The sequence below is a fragment of the Phaenicophaeus curvirostris genome, chromosome 1 (genome assembly GCF_032191515.1).
Source record: "Phaenicophaeus curvirostris isolate KB17595 chromosome 1, BPBGC_Pcur_1.0, whole genome shotgun sequence".
Classification (NCBI taxonomy): domain Eukaryota; kingdom Metazoa; phylum Chordata; class Aves; order Cuculiformes; family Cuculidae; genus Phaenicophaeus; species Phaenicophaeus curvirostris.
In genome coordinates this window covers 15,015,440-15,031,461 of record NC_091392.1, presented here as the reverse complement: position 1 = coordinate 15,031,461, position 16,022 = coordinate 15,015,440, and the positions used below count along the sequence as shown (strand labels likewise).

Here is a 16,022-nt window from a genome sequence, read left to right as displayed (position 1 = left end):
CTGATATATCCCAGTTGCTTACTCCTTGTCCCCGCATGCTCTAGATTTGCTTTTGCAACAGAGTATGGGTGTGGAAAGAAAAACACATGACTGTCCTCAGAGCAGTAAATGTAAGTGAGTAAATGAGCTTGGTCTCATCTGTTTGAAGGCAAATTTGTATCATTGAGGCTTGTTCTGATTAGTGTTGGCCTTGTTTCAAGGATCAGTGAAACGTGTCTGGTTTTCTGCAGAAAGGCTGTGTATTAAATTGTTCCACACTGTCACCCTGATGTTGTATGTTAATGTCTGCCTTTTTCAGTTGAGAGTACAAGGTCAGTAATGGTTTATGACTGACACTCGGGACTTAATTTTCTGTCCTAGCTGTGAACTCTCTCAGTCTCCAACATGGTATGTAATGGTAACACATCAGCAAAAGGTGCCTGGGAATGTTTCCTCTCTGTGATATTACATCTCCTGAGCCATGGCTGGAGATTATTTGGAAGAGTAGTTGTTGGCTCAGGCCAAAAACTTGATCCAGGAACCTTTCCTGGCACTGTTTAATTCACTGCTATGGGTGTAGCCAAACATGTGAATGAGACTGAGGAGTGCAACATGCAAAATCTGTTCAAGAGGAAGCTTAAAATGCTGACAGATTGGAGTAGTTTTTTTTCTTGCATCTGGAATTCGTACTTTCTTAATTCTTATGTAAATAAATCTCTAAGGCAAAAGTTAGGAATTGCTGATTTCTTCTATAGCAACTTGGTTTTGGGGCTTAAGATTTTCTTAAATTGCCAGAGTTTCAAAAGACGCGCTTTCCTGAACATGTTTTTCTATCTGTAATTGTTGTCAGCCGTACTTGATTTATTTTCAAATAGCATTTGGTGCTTCTAACAGAGTTTTAGTCCTGGAAAAGACTACAGTTGTTTGTGTCGTTGTGGCTAGTTGGCAACTCCAAATACTGCTGGATGGGTGCAAGGAAACTCTTAGGTATTAACTCTTCTCAGGAGTTTCTTCATGCTCAGGTGACACCTTTTTTGATGTTGGTGCAACCAACCCCTTCTGTAGTTTAATATTCTATTTTTAGTGAATGTAATGGATGAAAATACAGGCTGAGGAGCATCTATCTATCTGTCATGTTCAGATATATATAGAGCACTGATCTTTGTAATGCTGATCAGCACCAAATGCATTACATAAGGTTAGCATCAAAATATGTATAATGGAAAGTCAGCCCTGCTGCAGTTCTTCTTAAATTATTTTTAGTATTGCCCACAAAACTTGTATGTCTCAGTGCATTATCCTGCTGTTGTGCTCTGTCTCTACTCTATAGGAATAATTTTTAAAGATTAATTTCTCTTCTCTCAGACCTTTTCAATCACAGATCTCCTTTCTGAGGCTTCAAATAAGGTTGTCACACAGTGATATACATTACAAAGATTTTAATAAATGCCCATTTTCCGCTAGGACTGCAGCTGAGACAAACAGTTTACCTCTCAGCGTCCTTCAACCCACTTTATATTTGAACTTGTGATTTGCAGGTGCAAGATTCCAAATTCTGCTTTACTTATATTATCAGCTACTGTTGTGTTATTTAGTGCTGCTCAGGTGGCTTGAATCTTTCATAGTTACCCATAAATATATTTTCCATTTTCCACTTTTAGTGGATATTCAGAATTATATCTCTCTATTAAATGTCTCTGATCCACTACCTGGCCATTTAGAATGGGGTGGAATAGGTTATACGGGAGATTTTTTTGAGTTTGAAGAGGCAGGCTTTGAGAGGACAGACCGTATTCTTCTCCGACCACACTAGAAAATTTATTTTTGTCATTCAGATTTTCTGAAAAAAAAGCTGATCTTTTCCTTTGAGTATGTTTAAAAACTAGTTTATAATTACTGAGTTTTAAAATAGATTTCAGCTTTCTGCACAGCCACTCTATCATCGTAACTGTTTGTGATATTGTGGCAAATGAGTCTTGATTTTTTAATGATTTCTTTCTTCGTGGTTTTATGGTGTATCTGATACGTGATAGTTAATAGGAAATAGCTTGCTGTTTGGTTTTGGTGATACAGTTTTAAAGTGTAATTCTGTCATGCCATGGCTTCACAGATCTGCCAGGATTTCTCTTCCTAAGATTACAATTAATTGTGCTGTGATCTCGGTTTATATTTTTACTCTTTATAAACAGTCTGTAATTTATTAATGCTTCTGCTTGGTTTGTAAACCTTGTTGCAATAAAAGGAATGAGGAAAGAAAATACTGGAGTGCCAGGTGAAATAGAAAAGCAACAATTCATCCAGCTTAATCTCCGAGCTGAGAAAGAGCGTCTTTATAAGGAATTTTCATAATGTCATTTGTAGAAGTGTCTGTCATGCTTCATCAGGGGAAAGAAGGTATACAAAAGCTCTTTTCAGTCGGTTATTTAGATGACAAGCAATATGAATGGCATATTTTTGTCCAGAATCTAAAAGTGTTATAACTGATGCAGAGACCCATAGACTGTATTGGAATATCAGTGAAATTGTTGAAGAAAAGCAGAAATGCAAAGGAAGATGGGATTTAAAAGTTAAAATATTGCAATGATAAAACAATTGGATGAGAAGCATCAGTTCTTATTTTTTTCTGAGTATTTGCAGAGATAGGAATTTTTGCTGAACCTTTCTGTCAGTACTTAGTGGTTGGCTAGGAAAAGGCAGAGAGAAGCTGGACTAAACAAGTTTTCCATTGATTGTGACCCTGTCTGCCTAGTGACAAGAAAAAAATATCTGTAATGTTGCAAGAAAGATGTTGATTGAGGAGTTCTATAATGCTGTTTTTTTTCTTAGGGGAATGAAAGAAATTAGGACTTCGTTTATGCAGGAAAGCGTTTGTTGGATTGGGTTTAGTCATATATATTCCTAAGAAGAAATGTACCTTACACCAATCAAAGCATTGTTTTGCTCATTTAATTTCTACAAGTTCCCCAAGTGAAATATGCTATATTAGTAAGAAAACTGATGTGTGTTGCATCACCATGTTTACTGGCGTTAACTATGGTATCTGCGTTGTTATTTTTTTGTCCACCCATCCTCTTACCTGACACAGCTAAATTTAACTAGCTGAACAGTTCAACAAAGTAGGGGAGAACAGGGTTGAGTGAGAGAGAAAGGTTTTCCTGGAATCACATTCTTCCAGTGAAGGGAAAATACTGTTCATGCACTGGAATTTTGCCACTGGATTTAAATTCCAGCGAGTTTATGAGGCCAGTGATGGTTTTGAATTGAAAAGCATAATGAATTCTCATTGTAGTAACACAAAGTGAATTTCTGATTGCCTTTTTTATTATGTGATCTTATAAGAATTAATCCATGTCTTGTATTAGATGGTATTATTATGAATTGTGAGCTTTCATTTGCGAGTGAATCACTATTCAGGCCATATTCCAACAATGAGATTTGTCTGACAAATTCCCGGGAAGCATATCTAGACCTGTCTAAATGTCGAATATTGTGAACTTTGGATGGAAGTATGAAGTGTAATAAGGTCGCAAGTTGTCAAGAACAGTAGTGAAATGACACTTCAGGAAAGGTTTTATGTAAAGAATGGGTCAGTTACAATGGTATAAGTAATGTGAAAGATTATATTTTTCCCACATCTTATTGAGATACATGAATTAATTATATTATACCAGTACCTTGAAGACATGGTGCTACTGTCATTGAAAAACTTGTATCTATGCTAACCTATTCTATTTAAGTGAGGGAACCCAAAAATATTAATTCAATATTTGGCACGTTAAAGGAATTCATTAATAGGTATTTAAATAGAATGTGTGGGAGGCTATTATATGCTAAAATAGTTTAAGAATAATTACTATTTCACTGTACAGTAACAAAAGCTAAAGATGGCAGTAGGTCTAATTTAAAAATAATAAAAAGTCAGCTAAGGTTTTGTAATTTTTTTTTGATGGAAAGATAAGAGTTTTGTTAAAACAGTCATTAGGAAGCTACTTATATTGGTCAGAGAATACTTAAGAATGTCTAGCTGATAAGTCACTTAAAAAGCATTTAAACTTTTAAAAATTGAACTGAAATTTTAGAGGAGAAAGTTGCATTAAAAAATAACTTCATGAAACATTTTCTTCATTCTCATGTTGTCTTTTACTGGTTAGATCGTGACTCACATAATAAAAGTGTGATTTTTATTTTATTTTTTTTTAGAGTTACTGGCTAAACTCCAGAAAAAAATCATCCAAGCATAAAAGGCTGATTTTGAGAGTACTAGGTACTTCATTTTATCTTGCTGGGAAAGTGTTTAAAAGAATTCTTTAGATCTATCATGTAATTTTGCTAACAGAAAAAGAGCAAGATTGCACAAACCTTATAGTGTTTTACTGCAGTATGCTCTAAGTTATTTCATACCAAATAAAATTCTATGATTCAGAAACTGATTTGGTTAAATGTATGTTGGTACGGTAAAAGCTTTGGAATTTTGCAGTTTTAGAACAACTCTTAAGGCAAGTTGGACAATGTAAAGCTATTTATAACCTTCTGCAAGGTAGAAATAGTCTAATCTCTATTAACACCTCAACTTGATAGCAAAAAAAAGCAGATGTCAATTAAATCAGTTGATTATATTTTTTATGTGTAGATGAGTATTGCCCTATCATGCTGGACCCATCTCACGTGCATTTCAGATGTTTATTTGCTCTTTGTCTCTGGAGGTGCACTCACATAAGCTAGTTGGGACCAACAGCTATTGGAATGACATATAAAATATGATTAATCATTCAGTCATTAATTTGGCAAGTATGAAAAAAATCAGTAAACTGTCACAGTCAGAGGTATCAGGACCAACACACGTTGTCCTTGAAATCCTCCTCAGACTTGGGCTAGATGGGTAAACCTGAGTCTGAAAAAATGTCAAATACAAAGGGCATAATTTTCGTAACTTCAAGAATGATTCTGAGTGCTTCAGTTTTAGGATTCTATGAGATTCCAGAAAGGAACTGGTTTCAGGTGTCTGTCTTCTTTCTTGGTCAGGGACTTAACAGTCCCGTCAAATTTTTCTTCCCAAAGTAATAATTGTTTTTTTTTCTATAAGATTTTGGATGCCTTCACCGTAGAGCTCCTTTTCTCTATTCCTAGAACACAAAATTGTCATTTTTCTGAGGAAGCTAGATGTAGACATAGACGTAGACATAGCTATTCTGAAAGTTATAAGAATGTCTTGAGGGTGTAATATGAATGTTTTTATGTACATTTTAAGTTATTACCTGAACTCACAGCTTATTCCTTTCTTCACATCTTGAAATATTTCTTCTTTGAAAAATTATAAGTCGTTCCAAGAACATATACCCTTATTTATGATATATTCCTAAGTTTTAGTTGATTTTTTTCTTTAAAGCAGAACATTAATTTTAGTTTATCCTCATCAGTCAAGGACCTTATTTGCCTCAACACATTCATTCAAATCCTGCTTCAAACCTCTATATTATGTCTCTTCTTTTGCAAGTTGTCCTCTAAGTAGCTAATATATTAGTAGTATAGCAAGTGGAGTTCAGATTGTAACGTATTTTTATGCTAAATGGTATGATATTTTTACAAAAAGTAACAAACTGATTCTGGTAAATATTTGTTTATCTTTGGTGGAAGGAGATTATAAAAGGCTCCTTCTGCCATACGGAAAGCATTAAACCTAATAGTAAATCATCCCAGTTATTTGTGGATTATGGGAGAGGTCCCAGGACCAAGCCCTATTGACTCAGAAACTCTGTAAATGGATTCTATGCTTTATAATAAGTTGTTATGATCAGGCAGGAGGCCAAGTACGAGGTGGATTGATTGCTTTCTGCCAGAGGAATGGCCACATCGGCTGTCTCTATTAGGAATGCAGTTATTCTTGAAAATGTCAGCTTGACAATTGAAATTCAATTCATGCTATTAAAACACATTAGTCTCATGGTCCTACAGTTAGATCAAATGCTTTGTTGAGAGGCGATGCTTTTGTCTTATTTTGATTTGAAATCTTCTCTGCACTCTTCCTAAATCGTGATGCTGTTTCCTGCTCTTCAGAGAGTGGGTTTGCGGAGATAATTTTAGAGTAGTCAAATAAATAGAGTTTTCCAAAATTGTCAGTAAGAATTCACACAAGGTCTTAGCTGCTTTGCGTGAAACTGAGTCTTTTCACAAAACGTTTAGTCTATGAAGAGAACAGTAGCAAACCAGCTCACAAATCGGTGTCTCTGCTGCCTGTTGAAAGAGGGGAATTCAGTCACTTAGAAACACTAAACAAATCGCAGGAAGAGACCTATCAATAGTCTGAGCTGTTCTGCAAGAAACAGATGAACTCAGTGGTTTTTTATAACCTGAGAGAGAACAGATGATTTGATTGACGTTCTAATCTGAATTCTGCATTCGTTGCTTCATGGTGAAAACAAGAATTTAAACCCAAAGCCGTCTTATCATAGCACATGTTTCAACATGTGAGATCAAATCCATGCTGTCAAATTACATGTCTGTTCTGAGGTATTAAACACAGAAAACTGTAAAATCCAGAACACTTGATCTAATTATTTGCAAGACACATTTCCAAAGCATCTCTGTGCAGAGGGGTGCAAATACTTTAATAGGATGAGAGTTCATCTGACACAACTTAAGGCAGAATGGCTGCTGCTTGTGTGTATCTGCAGTTCTGCTTTAAATTCCCTTTACAGTTAGTGGAGGGAGATAGGTGCATACAGGATGCTCTCTCCCTAAAGCAGGGGTCTCTAAAATAGGCTGGATGATTTACTCAATAGAAGTGCTTATTTCTCTCCTCTCTGGTTTCCTGCATGTGGTCAGGTGAAGCATTCCTCAAATTTTCTTCATTGGGCAATTTACTAACCCAATATGAGGCACCTGCAATCTCTGCAGGTGAAGCAGTGTAACCACATTAGTGTACTGAAGGATACAAACTAAAAGAAACTATTTTCCGGAAGAACTTCTGGATTTGGTGAGAGCACAGTGCCAATCATGGCTTAGTTTCTCAACCATGTCAGGTTGAAGCAAGTCTGATGGCCTTGAATCAGCTTGTTCCTCTTTGTGATACGTTTTGTGTATCAGCTTCCACAAGTGTCCTTTTGGTTCAAGAAACCACCCAACCTTCTCTGTAGTCGTTATATTCTGTTGATTTAGATTTTTTTTTTAAAAAAGCAGTCCTCTAGGCAACTTCCTCCAGCTAGTCAGCTACTAGATTGAACCTGCAAATTTCAGCCTCCTACCTCAGAGTGTCCTCATATGCATGTCAGAAAGGCAGCATCTCCAGTATTTCTTTCTCATTTTAGTTTAACAGCTGCCCTTTGATTTTTCTTGAAATGCTGCATGGCACAAAAGCTCGCGTTCACATTCTTGAGGGTACTGTAAGACGCAGCCCTTGTCTTAGTGCCTGGATGCCTGCCACAGAAGTCCTAGCTCATATTCACTGGTGGGAGAGTTCTCTGCCTTGTTCTCTCTTCCTCACTAGCATCTCGTGTCGCCAGTGTGCTGGTCGCTCATATTGACACAAGGAGTTTATACTGATCTGTTGTAGAATTGTTGCCTGCTGGGGAATGGGGGGCCTGTGCCTTGCTAGTGCTCGTGAAATTGCTATAAATAATAGACAGGCTTTGAGGTAAAAGCAGGAACAGTTTACCTAACTAAAGTGGCGCACATAAGAAATCAGTTGCTATACTAAAAGACAGATACAGTGAAGTGGAACAGTTGCAGTCCTTGTTGTTACTGCTCATTCAGGTCTGAGTTCTGCATGCTTTCTTTTCCTCTGTTTTCTTTTCAACTACCAGGCTCAAGCCAGACTATCTCCCAGGGTGACTGACGGTTCCCCGGAGATGGGATCTGGTCTTTCAGCTATGCTTTGTCTATCAGTTGTTCTTTTCCCAAAACAGATTCCGATTTGGGATGAAGTCACCCCTTCTGTCCTCCCCATTTCTGCTCAGCATAAATTTACCCTCCTGGTCTTCTGCAGTTCTGGGTAGATCTAATTGATTAAAAAGGCATTAGATTTTGTCTCTAGTGCCCTCATCAAAAAGAAAGCTCTTGGACCGTGTCTTTCAGCTGGGTGGATGTGGCTAGACTTCACTCTTTTTTTACTTAATCTGTTTAACACAGCACAGCCTCCAGTGAGCAGATAAATACCACTGGGCTTAAATACGTAAGCTGTGTCCAGCATAGAACTTCAAAAGTACTCGGTATATAAGTGAGGGTGATGAATGTGAGTCATTGATAAAACCTGGTGTGACAGGAAATAAATTGAGGGATGATTTGTGTCTAAAGTAAATGGGCCTTAAGTGTGGTTTGTTGGAACTGGAGAGATACAATAATGGCATTTTCCTACATGAATGCTTGATTGTACAATGGATATTAGACATGTCAAGAATTCAGTCTGAGGCATTGGAATATTGGAGTAACGAATAACTACCTGAAATCCAGATACATGCCAGTGATTAATCTTGCTGGACAGTGCAGAACCTTCATGCCTCAAGGCATGGTCATAGAAATCATTGTGGTGACAGGAAGAGTTGAGAATGGCCACCTGAGACTTCTGCTGTAGATGGTTGGGCACAGCCACCCGCGTAGGTGCCGGGTGTTCCTGTGGCACACCTTCAGGAGAAGTGGTCCTGGGGAGCCCTGGGCCACCTAGTTTCTATAGCTACTTACAGGAGTCAAGTTTTCTGGACCTCTGTGTTTTAGACCAGTGATTTCAAGATAAACAAGGGATCGGTACATTTAGCTGTCGAAGTTCAAATTGATTCATTTAAGGGAATTTACTGTGATAAACAATTTTAGGAAGTTTAGGTTTTTTAAGGCATTTTTAGACCTTGCCTGTGAAGCTGGTTTGCACTGTAGGTGACTGCAAGAGTTGCTTGTTGCTGCAGAAGGGTTATGTTTGTACTTGTTAATGGTCTTACAGTTGAGCTTTTTCACCAGCAGAAGGGACACAATCTAATGATATCATAATGTCTAAGAAAAAGAAATTGTGAAAACTTTACTATAGGCTCTGAGGAACTGAAATATAAGTGACTAGGTTTTAAAATTTTACTGTCTTAGTAGTGTCTTTTATGTTTAGTGGTTGTAAATGTGCAAAAGCCCAGTTGAACAGTCTTTACAGTTCTTGAAAAGGTGTGGGAAAAAGGGTTATAGCGTCTGGGAGGCTGGTCAGTGGGATGGACAGGGTGTTTCTCTGCACAACGGTTTTGTTATTAACAAATCTGTGAAGCTGTAAGAGTGTGAATCAGAATTCTTGAAACCAGTCAGGTCTGTCAAATAGAAATATCAGGAAGGAAACAGAGATGTACGTTGCTCATGTGGCTGTTCTCATCAGGAAGGCAGGAAGCTGATGAGAAGATGTATTTGTCAGCTAGTCTAAAGATGCCTTCTGATGTGAAATAATTGAAGATACATTGGAAAATATTTTTCCCTCTTCAAAGGCCTCAGAAACCTGTTTATCCTGAAATAATCGCTAAATTTAAAGACAGGGAAACAAACTGATATTGTCACTATAGTGCTGTGATTAAGTTTGAGTTCTTGCTTGCTTGCAAGAACTTGTCTAAAACTTCATTGTTAGCAGTGCTGGCAAATACTAGATAACTTTGCTTTTATGTTGTCTGTGTTTATGCTTAACAGAAGCTTTAGAAAGTACAGGAATAGTCTTTCACTAGTAAAGATGCTTTGTTTCCTCATAGCTTTAAAATTTTCGTGTTATGTTTGTTTCTTTTGTTCTGAAACAGTTGTTACTGTATATTCAGTTTTACTTTAGGAGCGTTCTGTAGGACCTGTAACTGTATTAAAAGATATACTCCACAAAAGTTACTTGATTACTTGTTAAACTTAGTTCAACATATTTATACTGAGACATTTGTGGAGCTGGGCATCTTCAGGACTTTCCTGGAGGATAATTTTGTATCCTGAAATATAGATGGCGAGTCAGATAATTATATCTCAGTAAAGCCTTCTATTAATAGCTCTTCTCGCTGTAATATTAGATGTACTTCTCCTAGAATTCACATAGCCTTTAGTCAGTTCTTTGTATTTCTGCAGCTTTCAGTGCACAAGAAAATTTCTGTTTATTTTCCGATTATAATTTGTTTTATTTTAAATTATAAGCATGCACTGTGGTATCCTTAAGGGACCGTCCTTAAGTCATTTGCTATTTATGTATCACCCTGGAACTTTGATTTCTGTGGTAATAATAAAAAATGCATGCTTGTGGAGTTTAAATATGAAGAACTATTTTTTTAGTTTTTGCTGAGAGATTCGTGGATAGAACTCTATTTAATGACAGGACTAGTTTTGGTCCTTGCGGTTCGATTTTCGTGTTAATTTACTGGGCACTAGAATGTGCAAAGCTGTAAGCCATCTATTTGAAGAAACAGTTTTTAAGGTTGTCATAAGTAGGGACTGAGATGATAGAGAAAACCATACCTTTTCAGTTCTGCTACTGCTAGTTTATACTGCATCCTCAGGTAGGTGACTTTACCTGATTGATTATGCTGGGATTAGGTATCTCCGAGAGATATGGGTCCAAGTGTTGTGGTCTGGGAGCAGAGACAGCAATGTCTCATGGTTCTTTTTGTTCAGTTTGTATTATCTGGAGATGGAAATCATGTGAATCAAAACAAGAGGTGAATGGAAGAACATTGGTACTGAAGACCTATGGCTTTCTGCTGTTGTCAAAGTTTAGTTAACCATAGTTTTGTGGTGATGCACTGTTTAAAAAATTAGTGCTGTTTTAACAGTTTCTGCAATCCCTGCAGCTGTCTACTCAAGGAGATGCCAGCCAAGTGATTGGACCACTGACAGAAGGACAGAGGAGGAACGTGGCTGTAGTTAATTCGCTGTACAAACTGCATCAGTCAGTTCTGAAGGTAGGTTTCTTTTGATATTTCTCTTCTGGCCATACTGTTGACTATTTTGCTCAATCGCGTGCATATTCTTCCAGAAGCTGTTGAGAATTTTGGGTTAAGAGCTGCACCTTGCTGTGTACTTGTATAACTCCTTGAGACTTGGTGGGCCCTTGTAAGCACTGCTACGTGACAAATTGTCCGTGCTGGGAGTGAAAGATCTGTTTATAGAGAATAATCACATCTCACAGCCATTGTTTTGTGAGGCTAAACAATTGAACTCTTTTTTTTTTTTTTCTTATCAAGTAAGCTCTGTCTTTGAACTGGTCAGCCTGATAGCCCTTGTCTGCATCTGTCCCAGCACAAGAGTATCTTTCTCAGAAGACCCTCATTGCTTTCCCATGATTGTGGCCAAACAGAAAAGGAGATGGAAAGGGTGAAATCAAGAAAAGCAGAACCTCACAAATATCTTCTTGTGTTGTTGCTGTGGCCAGAGTCTGCCACGGAAATGTTTTCAGGACTAAGCATAATTATGAGTAGTTCCAATTTACTGGCTTAGTGATGCCAATGGTTATGCAGTTTCTGTAAAACAAAACAAACAAATATAGTGGTAGTTGTAATTAATCATATTTAAATCCTAGCCTGATTAGAAAAAAGACCATGAGTATTCCTGACTCTGGATATGTTTAAAGAATGTTACAAAATGCTAAAAACCCTATAAAATTTGCTAGGATTTTGCAAACAGATGGTAGATCAACTTTTAAGTCTGCTTTCCTTGATGTATTTAGTAATGAACCTCATGTGCCTTAGTGTTGGATGGAGATCTGATATGATTCAGTCTTTGAGTTCAGTACTTATCTGGCTTAAAAATACAGTTGTATAGCATGTTCATAACTGTAAGGAAATATGGAAAATATTCCTTCAGATCATTCCATCACTTTCAATTCTATTATTATTGTAGCTGTACATAAACAGCTATTTAACACGTAGTATTGTAATAGTCATAATACTGGGAAAGAACAACCATTCTTTCAAATGTTTGCCTTAGAGCTGCTTGTGTAGTTCTCCATAAATTCTGTACTTAGCAGTGGGAGAATACACCACTTATTTTTATTCTGATTCTGTTAACCCTCCAATTAAATTTCACTTGAACTCAGTTGAATAATTTCTTTGCCAAGGCAGAAGCAGGGCCCATAGGAGATTTGAAAGCAAAGAACTGATACTGGTGCAATGAAAATTCTGTCTGTATATAATGCATTTCATAATTCTCTAACTATGTAAACCACTCATTACTAAGGATAATTCAGTATGCTTTTAAATTACATTAAATATTACAGATTCCAATAATTTGTTGAATTTTGGTTATTAATAATTACTTTAAAATTTTTAGGTCATTACCAATCAGAGCTCATTTCCAGCAGCTGCTGAGCAGACAATCACAACTGCCTTACAGGTAATTGAATGTCCCTGTGCTGCAAGGGTAGAACTTTGCTTTGTTTGTTACACTTAAAATCGGCACTTACTGTCCCAGGTATTACTTTATGTCAGTATATGTTAGTGAAAGATATACAAATATTCTTAAATTTATATTTTGTTGTATCTGCAGCTACATATGTGTTGCGTGTGCCAAATCACTGCTTGAGTAGCGTTTGTATTCAAGAATATTCTTGTAGTGGCAGAAACACAGATGTCATCTGACTGTGAAAATAAATGTCTTTCTCTGCATTATTCACACAGCAATAACTGAATCCATCATCATCCTCCTTACAGCCCCTGACACACACATAAAATTATGATTTCTATGCTACCTGGTGCTTTTCTGGGGGGTGCTGTGGATGGCTGTGCAGCCCTCTGTGGATGACAGCTCTCCGCATCCATCCTGCTCTGCACTCATCTGGGAGGTGTTGTGTGCAGAGAAATGAAGGGTGGCTTGAGTGTCTGGGGAGTGAATGGCTGAACGAATTCTGTGCACCAAAACATGGCACGTTTACAAACCAGGAATGCCAGGTCATTGTGCGCCTTTTGGAAGGGAGGCTCTACCCAGAAGTGGTGAACAGCTTTACCAGTAAAATCAATTAAAGAGAAATGTTATCTTAGGCTTTTGTCCTTCTATTTAGCAGTTTCAAATGCAGAATAATAAAAAGCACTGTTGACATGTTTGTCAAGGTATTTTTGAGGTGTCAGAATGCAAATGTTTCTAGTTTCTGTTTCCTTACTTCTGCCTTTTTCTTATGTTTTAGGCAGTCCATGATCTGATGGGTAGTGCTGTTCAACCATTACTAAACTCTGTAGGAGATTCAGTAGAAGCTATTATCATCACTATGCACCAGGAAGATTTTTCTGGGTAATTAGAAATATTTTTTAAATTTGCCATTGCTTTGGAAAGACGTCCTGGGTATGCGTAATTGATTGTTATTGCCACGTTATCCTTGGAGCAAGAACACTTGTTTGTTGAGGGGAAGCCGATGCTTTATGGTCAGTGAACACTGAAAGCAGGATAGCACCTATCTGTTGAAACGAATTAACCAGGTAGCATCTGTCTTCTCCTCTCCCCCTGCTTTTTCGTTTGTCATATCTGTTGAGTAAAATTCATTTTAAACAGAAAAATAATGGCAGAGGCCATTTTTGTGCTTAAAAAACTTATTTGCTTTCAAAATTTATTTTTTGTAGACAATCTTCAGAACTGTCAGTATTGTCTATTCTCAAAATAAAGCATATAACCTCTGACTCAAAATTACACAGTTTTTTTTTTCCTAAAGTATTATTGGATATGCCATGGTTCGAAAAATCTTCTTTATTGAAAGCTCAGATTTAGTGTGCCATGCTGTTTTCCCATAGAATTTAATTAAAAATTCCAGTATTCTTTATCTGCAAGGATCTTGCATCCTATCTATAATTGAGACTTCCTTCCTGAGTGTTATTTTGGTTGTTATCTCTGTTCTGACATTGCTTATATTGTCATCAGAAATCCTAATTTCCAGCTTGGAAGTTCACTGAAAACAGTATATTTTCAGAGGTGTTTTAAATTTTCCTTTTGAAATTATTATTTCTATATTATTTTAATATTTTACCCTCTCCATCTTTGTTTTGCCACCAGTAGCGAAATACTTCTCTAGGTGGATAAACTGATTGCTACCAAAGGCTAAGTTTTGTTAGATAGCCTGTATGCTTGATGTTCCTGAGTTTGGAAGAGCTCTTTTGCCTGGCTCTGATTTAAGAATGAGAAAGGTGATTGTTTTCTATGTCCTGCAGCTTCTGTGCTGCTTCTGTGATAATTAGATTGACTTTATAATCCTGGGTTTGTGGAATCTAGGAAGCTAATTCTCTACAGAGAACAGGTTTGAGTAGGCTAAGCTAGTAACCTCGTGACATGTGCTTATATTTTCTGATCCTTTATTAGAGTTCCGAATCAGCAACTGGGACGTTTAAATTTAGGGGCTGGATTTGAGGCTTAGGCTCCAAACTGGTGGCAGCTCTGCAAGTTGGGTGGGAGTGGGGTGATTCCTTTATCTTGTTAAGATGGGAATGGCTGATATAGAGATGGTTTTGACTACAGTTTCAGAGAGTGCTACATGGGGTTTGTTTTGGTTTTTTTTTTCTGACTGGAAATGAGACTACAATTCATGCCATGGCTTCATGTGGTAAAGAAAAATCCAGTCTTCACCATGAGGTGAAGGAAAAAAAGAATCCAGTAGGTTCTGGTTGTGTTTTAAAGATTAATTTAGCTGTCCCCATTTCTTTTTCCTTTTCTGTTTTTTTTTCTTTTTTTCAGATCATTATCCAGCTCAGGAAAACCAGATGTCCCTTGTTCTCTGTACATGAAAGAACTGCAGGGTTTTATAGCAAGAGTCATGAGCGACTACTTCAGACATTTTGAGTGTTTTGACTTTGTCTTTGATAACACTGAAGCCATGGCTCAAAGAGCAATTGAACTTTTCATTCGCAATGCCAGTCTAATAAGGCCCCTCGGTGAAGGTGGGAAGATGCGGCTTGCGGCAGATTTTGCACAGGTACCCTTAATACTGATTTCTGCTTTTTGCCGTTACTTCACTGTGTTCACTTAAAAGTATCAATACTTTTTTCCCCATCAAAGTATGAACAGGCAGTTGTAGCAATCGGTGCATTCCAGTTCTAAACGTCCTTTCCAACGAGGTACTGTATCCTGAGAAAGGCATCCACTAAGTAGTTGAAGATCCCTCTTCACTGTAAGGCACATTCAGGAAGGTCGGACAGCTTCCTATCAAGTGACTGTTGCATTTAAATTCTGTTGCATCTTGAGATTTTATTGTGCTTGTCAGACCTCTTTGGAATGTCCATCATTTGCCACCATTCATTAACTTCATTCTTTCTCTTTCCTCTAATGGAACAGTGTGTTGCTTTCATAATCACTTTATATATCACAGTGCCCACAGTGGTTAATCTTTTAACTCATCTGCCCTACAGTGCAGGAGACAAGCTAAAGAAATACTAACATCCTTAGCTCTCCTTTCTGTTACGGAAGGACAGTTTTCTTGTGAGCTTCTCTTCATGACCTGATTGTCTTATCTGCCTCTTAGATTTACCTAGTTCTTATACTGGACTAAAACACAAAAAAAAATACCAGATTAATATCCACTACCTGTCTACATTATCTGCTATATTCTAATTGAATTTGTCAATAGTATCACTGTGTGATTAACTTGCCAAAGAATACAGGAATCCCCTAGATTGGTCTGTGGGTCCTGGTTATTGTTATCCAAGTGGAAACGGAAATAAACACCGCTTGCCTGCATACTGAGTGCTGCTTTTTGCTGGTAGATAAACAAGGTAGGCAGGGAGGTAGGAATCACTGCCATCTGCACTCCTGCTTGTGGCTGCTTTGTATCTTTTGCCTTTGAGTTACAAAAACTTTATTCAGGAGTATGTATTCATTACTCAGAAGCAGCAAATCAGCCTTTCATCGTGGAAGTTAAGGAGAAGTTTTCAATTGCTTTTAGTAGGAAGGTTCTATTCCTATTTCAATTTTGAAGACAATGACATAAAATTGGAGAAAAAAAAGAATGCTTGACTCTCCTCTAGGAGGAATGTAGAACATTTTTGTAATTTATGCTGTGGTACTAAAGTAAGTTGAGTAAATTTTGGAAATATCTTCACCTAATTCCACAGTAAAGAACATCTGATCTAAGGACATATTATAATAATACTAAA

At 37.3% G+C, this 16,022-nt stretch overlaps 1 protein-coding gene across 2 annotated transcripts in view; it reads left to right on the top strand.

The window, feature by feature from the left end:
- Positions 1-16,022, top strand: part of COG5 (component of oligomeric golgi complex 5) — a 188,329-nt gene that overhangs the window by 150,158 nt on the left and 22,149 nt on the right. For both annotated transcript variants that reach the window (XM_069883401.1, XM_069883410.1), the window contains exons 15-18: positions 10,749-10,859; positions 12,226-12,288; positions 13,076-13,179; positions 14,608-14,845. In XM_069883401.1, the coding sequence (XP_069739502.1) occupies positions 10,749-10,859; positions 12,226-12,288; positions 13,076-13,179; positions 14,608-14,845 (516 nt within the window). The remainder of the gene's footprint in view (positions 1-10,748; positions 10,860-12,225; positions 12,289-13,075; positions 13,180-14,607; positions 14,846-16,022) is intronic.